At 44.2% G+C, this 13,552-nt stretch overlaps 1 protein-coding gene across 1 annotated transcript in view; it reads left to right on the top strand.

Annotated features, from left to right (window-relative positions):
- Positions 1 to 13,552, top strand: part of LOC127577449 (beta-2-syntrophin-like) — a 51,197-nt gene that overhangs the window by 15,325 nt on the left and 22,320 nt on the right. The window contains 1 exon segment of the mRNA XM_052028670.1: positions 5,838 to 6,042. Coding sequence (XP_051884630.1) covers positions 5,838 to 6,042 — 205 coding nt within the window.

The following is a 13,552-nucleotide window of genomic DNA, read 5'->3' as shown; positions in this document are numbered from 1 at the left end:
CATGTTGTAAATTTTCGATGATTTTAGGTCCTGACAGTTGTTTGGGACTGAACACGTTAAACATTCCTCCCAATGATCAATTTGTTCTTCTGTAAATAAATTGGTAAATTATTGTCATATATACTGAGGTACAGTGAAAAGCTTTGTTTTACATGCAATCCACATAGATCATTTCATGACAACAGTACATTGAGGTAGTACAATGGAAAACAATAACGAGTGCAGAATAAAATGTTACAATTACAGAGAAGGTGCAGTGCAGGCAGGTAATAAGGTGCAAGGCCATAATGAGGTAGGTTGTGAGGTCAAAGTCCATCTTATTGTACTAGGGGACCATTAGTCTTGTAACAGCGGGATAGAAACTGTCCTTGAGCCTAGTGTTATGTGCTTTTTCATGCTTATGTATCTTCTGCCCAATGGGAGGGGGGAGAATAGAGAATGTTTGGGTGGGTGGGGTCTTTGTTTATGCTGGCTACTTTACCGAGGCAGTGAGAAGTGTAGATAAAGTCCATGGAAAGGAGGCTGGTTTCTGTGATGTGATGAGCTGTGTCCACAAATCTCTGTACTTTCTTGCAGTTTTGGGCAGAGCAGTTGCCGTACCAAGCCATGATGCATCCGGATAGGGTGCTTTCTGTGGTGCGTCTATAAAAACTGGTGAGGGTTAGAGGATGTGCCAAATTTCTTTAGCCTTCTGAGGAAAAACATCAGAAGTAGGAGCAGGAGTTGGCCATCTGGCCCGTTGAGCCCAGTCTGCCATTTAATAAGATCATGGATTCGGATCTACCTACCTGCCTTTTCCCCATAACTCTAAATTTCCCCCTACCATGCAAAAAAAAAATCTATCCATCTGTGGTGCCTTGAATATATCTAATGAGGTAGCCTCTACTGCTTCCCCAGGCAGAGAATTCCACAAATTCACTATTGTCTGGGGGAAAAGCAGTTCCTCCTCATCTCCGTCCTAAATCTGCTCTGCAGAATCTTGAGACTATATCCAAGTTCTAGTCTCACCTACCAGTGGAAACAACCTTCCTGCCTCTATTTTATCAATCCCTTTCGTAATTTTATACGTTTCTGTAAGATTCCCTTTCATTCTTCTGAATTCAAGCGAGTATAGTCCCAGGCGACTCAATTTCTCCTCAGGCTAACCCCCTCATCTCCAGAATCAACCTGGTGAACTACTTCTGCACTGCCTCCAAAGCCAGTATATCCTTCCTCAAGTAAGAAAACCAGAACTGCACGCAGTACTCCACGTGCAGCATCATCAGTACCCTGTGGAGTTGCAGCATAACCTCCCTGCTCTTAAATTCAATCCCTCTAGCAATGAAAGCCAACGTTCCATTTGCTTTCTTGATAACCTGTTGCACCTGCAAACCAACCATTTGCAATTCATGCACAAGCACTCCCTAGTCCCCTCTGCACAACAGCATGCTGCAATCTTTTTACCATTTAAATAATCTGATCTTCTGTTTTTCCTTCCAAAGTGGATGACCTCGCATTTACCAGCATTGTACTCCATCTACTAGACCCTTGCCCACTCACTTAACCTACCTATATCTCTCTGCAAACTCTCCACATCCTCTACACAATTTGCTTTTCCACTCAACTTAGTATCATCAGCAAACTTAGATACACTGCACTCGGTCCCCTCTTTTATGTCGTGAATAGTTGCAGGCTGATCCCTGTAGCGCTCCGCTTACCACTGATTACCGGCCAGAGAAACACCACTTATCCCAACTCTGCCTTCCATTGGTTAACCAATCTTCTATCCATGCTAATATTATGTCCAACTCTATGCACCCTTATCTTACGGATGTCTTTTATGTGGCACCTTATCGAACGCTTTTGGAAATCCAAGTATACAACATCCACCTGTTCCGCTCTATCCACTGTGCTCATTGTATCCTCAAAGAACTCCAGTAAGTTTATCAGACAGGTCCTGTCCTTCCTGAATCCATGCTGCGTCTGCCTGACGGAACCACTTCTATCCAGATGTCTCATTATTTCTTCCTTAAGTGATAGCTTCAAGCATTTTCCCAACTACAGGCATTAAGCTAACAGGCCTATAGTTACCTGCCTTTTGCCTACATCCTTTTTTAAACAGTGGTGTGACGTTCGCTGTCTTCCAATCCACTGGGACCTGTCCAGAGAATTTTGGTAAATTATCACAAATGCCTCTACTATAACCTCCTGCATTTCTTTCAGTCCCCTGGGATGCATCCCATCAGGACCCGGGAACTTGTCTACCTTTAGACCCACTCGTTTGCTCATCACTACCTCTTTAGTGACAGTGACTGTATCGAGGTCGTCACTTCCCATCGCAACCATAACATCTCTCTTTGGCATGTTAGATGTGTCCTCCACCGTGAAGACTGACACAAAATAGTTGTTCAAGGCCTCGGCCATTTCCACATTACCCAGTATTAATTCCCCCTTCTCATCTTCTAAGGGATCTACATTCACTTTAGCCACCCTTTTCGGCTTTATATTATTATAAAAACTTTTACTTTCAGTTTTTATATTTTGTGCTAGTTTACTTCCATAATCTATCTTCCCTTTTCTTATTGCTTGCTTAGTGGTTCTTTGTTGCTTTTTAAAGTCTTCCCAATCTTCCAGTTTCCCACTACTCTTGGTGACTTTGTATACATGAGCTTTTAGCTTGATGCCTTCTTTTATTCCCTTAGTTATCCAAGGCTGGCTCTCCCCACTCCTACTGTTCTTGTTTTTAACTGGAAGAGGTGCTGGTGAGCTTTCTTGGCCATGGCATCAACGTGGTTGGACCAGGAAGACCATTGGTGATGTTCTCTCCTAGGAACTTGAAGTTCTCAACCCTCTCGACCTCGGTGCCGTTGATGTAAACAGTAACGTGCACTCTGCCCCCTTCCTGTAGTCAATGACCAGCTCTTTTGTTTCGTTGACATTGAGGGAAAGGTTGTTGTCGTGATACCATGTCACTAAGCTCTCTACCTCCTTCCTGTACCCCGACTCACTGTTGTTTGAGATTTGACCCACTACGGCGGTGTCATCTGCAAACTTGTAGATGGAGTTAGAGCAGAATCTGGCCACCGTGAGAGTATTCTTGTTTTTTGTTCCTTGTACCTATTTATTGTTTCTCGTACTTTATAGTTATTTCATGTCTTTGTACTCTACTGTTGTCGCAAAACAACAAATTTCATGACATGTAAGTCAGTGATAATAAACCTGATCCTGATTCTAGATTAGGGTGCATTTCCTGTTCCTCTTTGCCTTCCATCACCCTCTTGCTGAATTTAACCCTTCATGTTCAGTTCTGTCCATTGTTGCTTGGTGTCTATGCTTGCTTTTAGTGACAAGGTTATGGCCAAGGTCTCTAGTTTGCTCCCTTCCTTCCCTCACCATTGTTCCACCTGCACTGCTTGAACAATTCAGCACTCTTACTGCACTCTAGTCTGAGCCTCAGTTTTTGTTGAATCTTGTGTGACTGCCCATTGTATGGGAGACAGGAACTTCATGCTGTGCTTGACATGGTTGTTTGGTGTTACATCTAACTGTCACCCAGCTGACATTGCCATTGCTTGCTTGAAACAGATTGCATTTCATTTTGGGATGACATTTTGCAGATGACACGAAATTAGGAGGTATTGTTGATAGTGAAGAAGGTTATCGTAGATCATGGGGAATCTTGATCAGTTAGGGAAGTGGGCCAAGGAGTGGGAAATGGATTTCAATACCGATACGTGTGAAGTGATGCATTTTGGAAAGTCAAGCCAGTGTAAGACTTGTACTATGCATGGTAGGGGACTAGGGAGTATAATGACACAGAGGGACCTCGGAGTACAGGTGCATAGTTCATTGAAAGCAGAGTCACAGGTAGACGGTGATGAAAAAGGTGGTAAGCACACTGGCCTTCATCGGTCAGGGTTGAGTATAGGAGTTGGGACATTATGTTGCATTTGTACAAATCATTGGTGAGCCCGCAGTTGGAGTACTGTGTACAGTTTTGGTCACCTGTTATAGGAAAGATGTGGTTTAAACTGGAAAGAGTGCAGAAAAGATTTACGAGGATGTTCCCAGGGCTAGAGGGCCTGAGTTATAGGGAGAAGTTGGCCACGCGAGGTCCTTATAGATAAGGTGGGCGGTAATAGTCTTTTCCCAAGGGTAGGGGAGTTCAAAACTAGGGGACATAGATTTAAGGTGAGAGAGGCAAGATTTTGGGAGGGCCAACTTTTTCACACAGTAGATGGTGAGTATATGGAACGAGCTGCCAGAGGAAGTGGTTGAGGCAGGTACAATAGTATCATTTATGAAGGACTTGGATAGGTACATGGAGGGGTGGGGCTTAGAGGAAATCGGGACTAACTGCGTGGGCCCTGTAGTTGGCATGGACTGGTTGGGCCAAAGGGTCTCTATCTATTCTATATTGCTCTATGACTCTATATTTTAAGCAAAAAAATATTTGATGCAGTTATTTGGAATGGGTGGTCTGTATTGGTTCTTATCTGACTTTCTCCACTTTACTGTAACTTGTGGAAAGATCTAGGCATCAGTGTGTTTTTGATCTGGACAGTTTAGTTTTTTGTACTGTATATGTACTGCTGCTTTTACTGGTTCCTTGCTGCATTTTGAAGCAGTACGGTATCCTTGATTCAGGTCCTTGTCCCGGTTGACGCCACTGTTCATGAACCTGTGGTTTGTGGAAGTTGTGATACAGATCTGTAAAAGTGCAAGTTACAGTGATCCATATCAGGTAGAAAGCTCCAAGTCTGGGTTGAACATCTTTTGCAGTTTTAAAAAAGCAGCTGGATTTGAGCTCTGCCTGCTTGTGTGCTTTTCATTGAAACTTTATCATAAAGATGTGAATATGCAAAGTCTTCCTTGAGTAATGAGTTTCTGCTGTGGGGTTTTAAAGGATCAGAGATGCACAAAGACTGCTTTTCACCCCAAGTGGAAGTGTGTGCAACTCACTGGCTGCAGGGGTGATGAGGCAGCAAACCTCATTACACAGATAAGGCACTTTAAAGTGTACCTGCAGAGTTGTGATCTGCAGGGCTGCTGGCAAGTGGGAATAGATTTGATAGCCCTTCTTCAACTGGTGTAGTCTCTGGGCAGGGTGGATTGCCCCATGTATAATTTTATCTCTCTCCATCACACATACCTTTTGAAGCTTGGATTTTAATTTCCAAGTTTTTTTGAGGGAGAAGAGGAACAGAAGGCAGCAAAATGGGGACTAGTATGGAATGGGTGAGGTGGGGGGGGGGATCGGGCAAGGGTGAGTAAGCAAGTTGATCTTGTTGTATGAAGACGACATCCTGAGTACATGACAAAGGATAGACATAAATTAGAAGCAATGAAGATTCAAATTATGCTGGGTTAATGGAGTGGGGGAGATCTGTCAGAGGTGGTAAGGATCCAGATCCAGTCTTACTGTTGTACAAAAACAGCTTGTACTTGTGTAGCAACTTCAGGGTGTTAAATGCACCAAGATGCTTCACATCAAAATTGATGAGCTGGTTTTAAGGGGCGAGGAAGAAAATTGGAGGGGTTAGAGAAGGAATTCTGGAACTCGAGGCCCTGACATTTGACGGCACAGTTGAGAGTGGCAGAATGATTACACGTTGCTCGTACAGTGTTTGCAGACTCCACTCTTTCTCCACTTGTTTACTAGCTTTATTGTAGGTTGCTTAGTAAAGAAAGTGAGTGCTGAGATTCAGAGTTAATGAAGGTCATGAAATATACCAGAGCGTTAGAGCTTTCACAATAATAGATCTTTGTGATTAATCACACCTACTGGTACAGCATGGGTACTTGCTAAGATTGGTTTGTTAGTTCTCCTTCCTTGACTTGTATTTTTTTTCTTCTAGTTACTTATATCCAAGAAGTGACGCAATACTTTAAAAAGCCCTCATTGATTGCAGACCTTGCGTGGGACAGTCTGATACCTCAGTCTCCATATCTGGGAGGTGATTCCTCTGATTCTCCAAATCACAGTGCCAAAGACAGCAAGACATTTCCACTGAAGATGTGCTATATCACAAGGAACCTGACAGTGTCTGATCCGGAGAACAGGTTATCTTAAACTCCATAAATAATCAAGTGTCAGACTGGTCAAAAAAATGGACCAGATTCCATTTTGTATCTGCATTTGGGGTCTTGGGCTTTATAAGTAAAGGCACAGAGCAGAAGAGCAAGCAAGTTACAATGACCCTTTGAGATGCTTTTTGGGCCACAACTGGAATATGGTGTCCAGTCCTGGCTGCCCCACTAGAAAGGTATGAAGGCCTGGAGAGTGTACAGTTGTTAAATGGAGTGGTTCCAGGGATAAGAGCCTTCAATTGCATGGATAGACTGAAGAAGCAGTAATGTTCTGTTTGGAACAGTGACTTCATGGTATCTGGGGAGGTATTTATAATCACGAAGGGTCCACACACAATTAAGAGAGAGACTTCCCATGGTGCAAGGGTCAAGGACATGGATAGCTGGCAAAGTGACACTTTTGAGAACAATTGAGAACAAGAGAACAACTGGTTTATACAGCTAGTGGATCTGATCTGGAGTCTGCTGAGGGACTGGGGTAATGGAGATAGGTGCAATCATGGCATTCAAGAGGGAATTTGACAAAAGTACTTGAAAGGAACAAAAAGTTGCAGGGGAGTGGGACAAATTGGATTGTTCTTCGGCACAGATGGAACCTTTGTTTCTGATATAGCCCAGAGTTATCACTGATAATCTGCACCTGTTGTAATACTGAAACAACCCATGCCCCTCAACATAACAAACTTTCAGCTTTTACGCTAACACTCTGGTATACTTCATAATGCTCTGAATCTCAGCAGCTCTCACTAAAACAGAAAAAAGTGTGTCAATACTTTAACATTGTAACTACGTTTCACCCTCACTAATGTATTTACTGTACATTCTAGTATATCACACACCACTCAGTATTCTGATATACATCACATCTGTGATCTTTATATACTCCCTCGCTGTAACCTTTCAACACACCCACAATTCTCATTGCAATAGTTTGATATATTCCTGATTGTACTTTCCAGATCCTATTCACTTGCTGCATAGAAAAGCTTTTCCTTCATCACCTTAATTCTTTTACCCTGATTCATGACTCTTCTGCCAATGGGAATAATTCCTGTCTAGATACTTCATGATCTTAAATGCCTGTCAGATTCCCTTGTAACCCCACTTTGTCCACTTTATTCAAGTGACTAAAGTTCTTCATTCTTGAAATCATTTTGTAAGGCAATGCATCTTTACTGAAGTCGTGCTGAGAAATGCAGTAGCATTACCAGGTCTATTACTGACCTCCAAAGTTCAACTTTCTGATGTTTGCATATTTGCAAGTTTTGTATGCCTGAGTAAGTCAGTAATGTATATTAAGTAATGGCCCAAGTGTATCTGACCCTAGGGAACTCTGCTGTACACTTCACTCTGGTCTGAAAAATATTTTGCAGCTACTGTTTCCTAGTCCTTTTAATTCTAGTGCCTTCAATCTTGATGACAAATGACATTTGGAAGTCCACATATATACCACATCAACTGACTTTTTTTTATTACTTAATCAAAAGCTTCAATTTTCATTTTTTCATATTTCCTAATGATGCAGGAAGCATTCAACTTTTGGAACAATCCCACTAATCTCATTCCGCTCATTTCCCTGTAGCCTGTTGTCTTTCACATCCATTAACCCCCCCGCCGCCCCCCACAGTTCTCCTGCCATCCACCTACTCTAGATGATGTATAATAGCCAGTTAAACTTCCAGCGCATCTTTGGAATGTGGGAGGAAACCAGATCACCCTGAGGAAATCCATAGAGTCATAGGAGAACATGCAAACTCCAGTCAGAGCACTAGATGTCAGAATTGAACCCAGGTTGCTAGAGACCTGCTCTCCCCTGCTGCACTACTCTCACCCATCGTTAAATCCGATTTACTTTCAACAAATCCATGCTGGCCTTCTCTAGTCATTTTATACGTCCATCTGACTGCTAATTGTGTCCCTGGATACTGTGTCTAGACCTTTGCTCACACCCAGATCAAACACAAGAGATAAAGTAGGCCATTTAGGCCCTCTAGCTTGATCTACCATTCAATGAGATCATAGCTGGTCTTTTGTGTCAGTGCCCTCTTTCTTGTACTAACCCCATATTCCTTGAATTTGCACTATTCTCGAGTTTCAGTCCTGAATGGCCAAACTCTTTTGTCTGAGAATTCATCTCTTCATCTACCTTGTCAGATACTATATTTTGTGTTTCAATGAGATTGCCCCTCATTCTACTGAACTCCACAGTATAGGCCCAGTCTGCTTGATCTTTCCTCGTAGGACAATCTCCACACCTCCCCCGTCGAGGAATCAGTCTGCTGAATCTTTGTTGCATTTCCTCTATTACAAGTGTATGCTCTGGATACAGAGAACAGGCCTGTGCACAATATTCCAAGTATTGAGGGAACTCGGCCTTTTCTCCTTGGAGTGACGGAGGATGAGGGGGACCTGATAGAGGTGTATAAGATGATGAGAGGTATTGGTCTGGTAGATAGAGGCTTTTCCCCAGGGCTGAAATGGTGGCCACAAGAAGACATAGGTTTAGGGTGCTGGGGAGTAGGTATAGAGGAGATGTCGGGGGTAAGTTTCTTACTCAGAGAGTGGTGAGTGCATGGAATGGGCTGCCAGCAATGGTGGTGGAGGTGGATACGCTAGGGTCTTTTAAGAGACTGTTGGATAGTACATGGAGCTGAGAAAAATAGAGGGGTCTGGATAAGCCTAGTAAATTCTAAGGTAGAGTCATGTTCGGCACAGCTTTGTGGGCCAAAGGGCCTGAATTATGCTGTGGTTTTTTCTATGTTCTATGTCTTCACCAGAGCCCTGTATAATCTCAGTAAGACATCTTTACTCTTGTACTCAATTGCTCTTGCAGTAAAGGCCTAATACCTTTTGTCTTCCTATTTAGAAACTGTGCCTGGATGTTAAATCTTGGTTATTCATGTACAGGGGGTTTCACTACCGCTCTCTTCCTCCTTGGACAATCTTTTAGATCAATTCTGGTTTTCTGCATTGGCTGAGTCCAGTGCGGGGACTGTGGAATCTTCCAGTGTTGTTGTTTGGGGAGCTATAGGCAACTCGCACTAACATTTACTGCCCCTTGCTGTCTTCTATCTCCTCCCAAACTGATTCTACTTAATTTTCTGAGCTAATATCCTTCATCTCCACTGCCTTTATTCCATTCTTTAATATCAGGACAACTCATTTTCCTTCTCTTCTAAAAGTTAAACTCCTGGAGTGTTTAACTCACAATCTAGGTAATTTTGCAGCAGGCTCTGTAATGACTTGCAGCCATCTATTTCTGTTTGTCTGTTCCTGACAGGGCTGGGTATCATTACCCACTTTGCTACCTTGCTCTATTGTCTTGTCCATTAGTGCCCTAACTTTTCCCTCGTCAGAATTCCTGCCCTTGCTGCTAATGTAAAGCTTTGTCTACAGCTTTACCTATTTGATTTGAGAGGACATCAGTCCCAGCCCAATTTAAGTGAAGCCTGTCACAGATGAACAGCTCTCTCCTACAGCACTGGAGCTAGTGCCTCAGGAATTGAAAAACCTTTCTTCCACGCCAGTCTCTGAACCATGGGTTAAATTCTCTTATTGACTTTGTCAATTTGCATATAGCTCAGGATATATGATTTTCATGCCTTGAGCATAACCACTGTTGGTCATTGGTCCCCACATGGACACCAGCAAATGGCTCTCCCTTCTCCCTCCTGGTTCCTCTTTAACCCTGCATTGGGCAGGCAGCACAGTCTTTGGGACTCATGCTTGTGGCTGCAAAGAACAATCCCATTCCCCTAATTACAAAGCACTCTGTCCCACAGTGTTCTCTTTCACTTCCTCAACTTGAAAGGCCCCTGTTCCACATCACTGTGGACTCCTTACAGACCATGTTAGGGAACTGGAGCTGCAGCTGGACGACTTTCAGCTCCTTCAGGAGAATGAGGAGTTCATAGATGAGAGTTAGAGGGAGGCAGTCACTCCTAATCTGCAGGAGGCAGGTAGCTGGGTGACTGTCAGGAGAGGACGGAGAATAGGCAGGTAGTGCAGAGTACCCCTGTGGCCGTTCCCCTCAATAACAGGTGTACCACTTTGGATACTGTCGGGGGGAATGACCTATCGGGGAAAGCCGCAGGGACCAGGTCTCTGGCACTGAGCCTGGCTGTGTGGCACAGATGGGAAGGGCGGAGAAGAGGAGAGCAGTTGTGATAGGGAATTCAATAGTAAGGGGGGGCAGACAGGAGATTCTGTGGACGGGAAAGAGACTCCCGGATGGTATGTTGCCTCCCCAGTGCCAGGGACAGGGATGTCAGATCGGGTCCACAGCATTCTGAAGGGGGAGGGCGAACAGCCAGAAGTTATGGTACATTTTGGTAGCGATGACATAGGTAGGAAAAAGATGAGGTCCTGAAGAAAGAATATAGGGAGCTAGGTAGGAAGCTGAAAAGCAGGACCTCAAGGGTGGTATTCTCTGAACTGCTGCCTGTGCCATGTGCCGGTGAGGGTAAGAATAGGATGATTTGGCAGATGAATGTATGGCTGAGGAGTTGGTGCAGGGGGCAGGGTTTCAGATTTGCTGATCATTGGGATCTCTTCTGGGGAAGTTACGACCTGTCCAAAAGGGACAGGTTACACCTGAACTGGAGGGGGACCAACATTCTTGCGGGCAGGATTGCTAGAGCTATTAGGGAGCATTTAAACTAGTTTGGCAGGGGAATGGGAACCCGAGTGATAGGTTGGAGGTTGATGCATTTAGTGTACAATAGTGCCAGATGATTGGAGGGTGGCAAATATGTTCCTTTGTTCAAAAAAGGGAGTAGGGATAACCCTGGGAATTACAGACCAGTGAGTCTTACTTCAGTGTTGGGCAAATTACTGGAGAAGATTCTTAGAGACAGGATTTATGAACATTTGGGGAAGCACAGGCTGATTGGGGACAGTCAGTTGTGCCTCACAAGTCTGATTGAATTTCTTTGAGGATGTGACAAAGCACATTGAAGGCAGAGCAGTGGATGTGGTGTACATGGATTTTAGTGAGGTGTTTGATAAGGTTCCTCATGGAAGGCTCATTCAGAAAGTCAGGAGGCATGGGATTCAGGGAAACTTGGCTGTGTGGATTCAGAATTGGCTCACCCATAGACAGAAGGTGGTGGTAGATGGAGCGTATTCTGACTGGAGGTCTGTGATCAGTGGTGTTCCACAGGGATCTGTTCTGGGACCCCTGCTCTCTGATTTTTATAAATGACCTGGATGAGGATGTGGAAGGGTAGGTTCGTAAGTTTGCAGATGACACAAAGGTTGGTGGTGTTGTGGAAAGATGCTGTAGGTTACAACAGGATATTAATAGAATGCAGAGCTAGGCTGAGAAGTGGCAGATGGAGTTCATCCTGGAAAAGTGTGAAGTGATACACTTCGGAAGATCGAATTTGAAGGCAAAACAAGGTTAATGGCAGGACTCTTAGCAGTGTGGAGAAACAGAGGGATCTTGGGGTTCATGTCCATAGGATCCCTCAAGATTGCTGTACAAGTTGATAAGGTTGTTAGGAAGGCGTCTGGTGTGTTGGCCTTCATTAGTTGGGGTATTGAGTTCAAGAGCCCGCAAGGTAATATTGCAGCTCAATAAAAGTCTGGTTACACGACACGTGGAGTATTGTGTTCAGTTCTAGTCCCCTCATTATAGGAGGGATGTGGAAGCTTTAGAGGGTGCAGAGGAGATTTACCAGGATGCTGCCTGGATTGGAGAGCATGTCTTATGAGAATAGGTTGAGTGAACTAGGGCTTTTCTCTTTGGAGCAAAGAAGGATGAGAGGTGACTTTATCAAGAGGCGTACAAGATAATGAGGCATAGATCAAATGGGCAGTCAGACTTTTTCCTAGGGTGAAAATGGCTAACATGAAGGGACATAATTTTAAGGTGATTGGAGGAAGAAATAAGGGGGATGTCAGGGGTAAGTTTTTTTTTGCACAGAGTGGTGAGTGTGTGGAATGCACTGCTGGTAGAGGTGATGGAGGCAGATCCATTAGGGACATTTAAGAGACTTTTAAACACATAGAAAAATGAAGGGCTATGTGGGAGGGATGGGTTAGATATTGGTAATTGGTTTATTATTGTCACTTGTACCGAGGTACAGTGAAAAACTTGTCTTACAAACAGATCTTACAGGTCAATTCATTACACAGTGCAGTTACATTAGTACAGAGTGCATTGATGTAGTACAGGTTAAAAAAAAAACAATAACCGTACAGAGTAAAGTGTCACAGCTACAAAGAAAGTGCAGTGCAATAAAGTGCAAGGTCACAACAAGGTAGATCGTTAGGTCATAGTCCATCTCATTGTACAAGGGAACTGTTCAATAGTCTTATCACCATGGGGTAGAAGCTGTTCTTAAGTCTGGTGGTACATGCCCTCGGGCTCCTGTATCTTCTGCCTGATGGAAGAGGAGAGAAGAGAGAATGTCCCCGGTGGGGTGGGGTCTTTGATTATGCTGGCTGCTATACCAAGACAACGAGAGGTAAAGACAGAGTCCAAGGAGGGGAGACTCGTGTCTGTAATGCGCTGGGCTGTGTCCACAGCTCTCTGCAGCTTCTTGCGGTCTTGGGCAGAGCAGTTGCCATACCAAGCCGTGATACATCCTGATAAGGATGCTTCCTATGGTGCATCGGTAAAAGTTGGTGAGAGTTAAAGGGGACAAACCAAATTCTTTAGCCTCCTGAGGATGTAGAGGCGCTGGTGAGCTTTCTGGCCATGGCATCCACGTGGTTTGTCCAGGACAGGTTGTTGGTGATGTTCACTCCCAGGAACTTGAAGCTGTCAAACCCTCTCGACCTCAGCACCATTGACTGTAGACAGGTGCATGTACACCGCCCCCTTTCTGAAGTCAATGACCAGCTCTTTTGTTTTGTTGACATTGAGGGAAAGGTTGTTGTCATGACACCATTCCACTAAGCTCTCTATCTCCTTCCTGTACTCCGACTCATCGCTGTTTGAGATACGGCCTACAACGGTGGTATCGTCTGCAACTTGTAGATGGAGTTAGAGCAGAATCTGGCCACACAGTCATGAGTGCATAGGGAGTGAAGTAGATTAGAGGGCTGAGGACAGCCTTGAGGTGCACCAGTGTTGAGAATAATCGTGCTGGAGGAATTGCTGCCTATCCTCACTGATTGCGGTCTGTTTGTTAGAAAGTCAAGGATCCAGTTACAGAGGGAGGTGTTGAGTCCTAGGTCTCGGAGTTTGGTGACAAGCTTGCTTAGGATTATTGTATTGAAGACAGCTGTAGTCAATAAACAATAGTCTAATGTATGTGTCTTTACTGTCCAAATGCTCCAGAGGTGAGTGTAGGGCCGGGGAGATGCAATCCGCTATAGACCTGTTTTGCTGATAGGCGAATTGCAATGGGTTCCAGGTTTGTCTGGTAGGCTGGAGTTGATGCGTGCCATGACCAACCTCTCAAAGCACTTCATGATGGTGGATGTCAGAGCCACTGGTCGGTAGTCATTGAGGCATGCCTACCTTGCTTTTCTT

This window comes from Pristis pectinata, chromosome 13 (assembly GCF_009764475.1).
Source record: "Pristis pectinata isolate sPriPec2 chromosome 13, sPriPec2.1.pri, whole genome shotgun sequence".
Taxonomy (NCBI): Eukaryota; Metazoa; Chordata; class Chondrichthyes; order Rhinopristiformes; family Pristidae; genus Pristis; species Pristis pectinata.
Note: the sequence above shows the minus strand (reverse complement) of the source record. Positions and strands in the feature narration are given on the sequence as shown.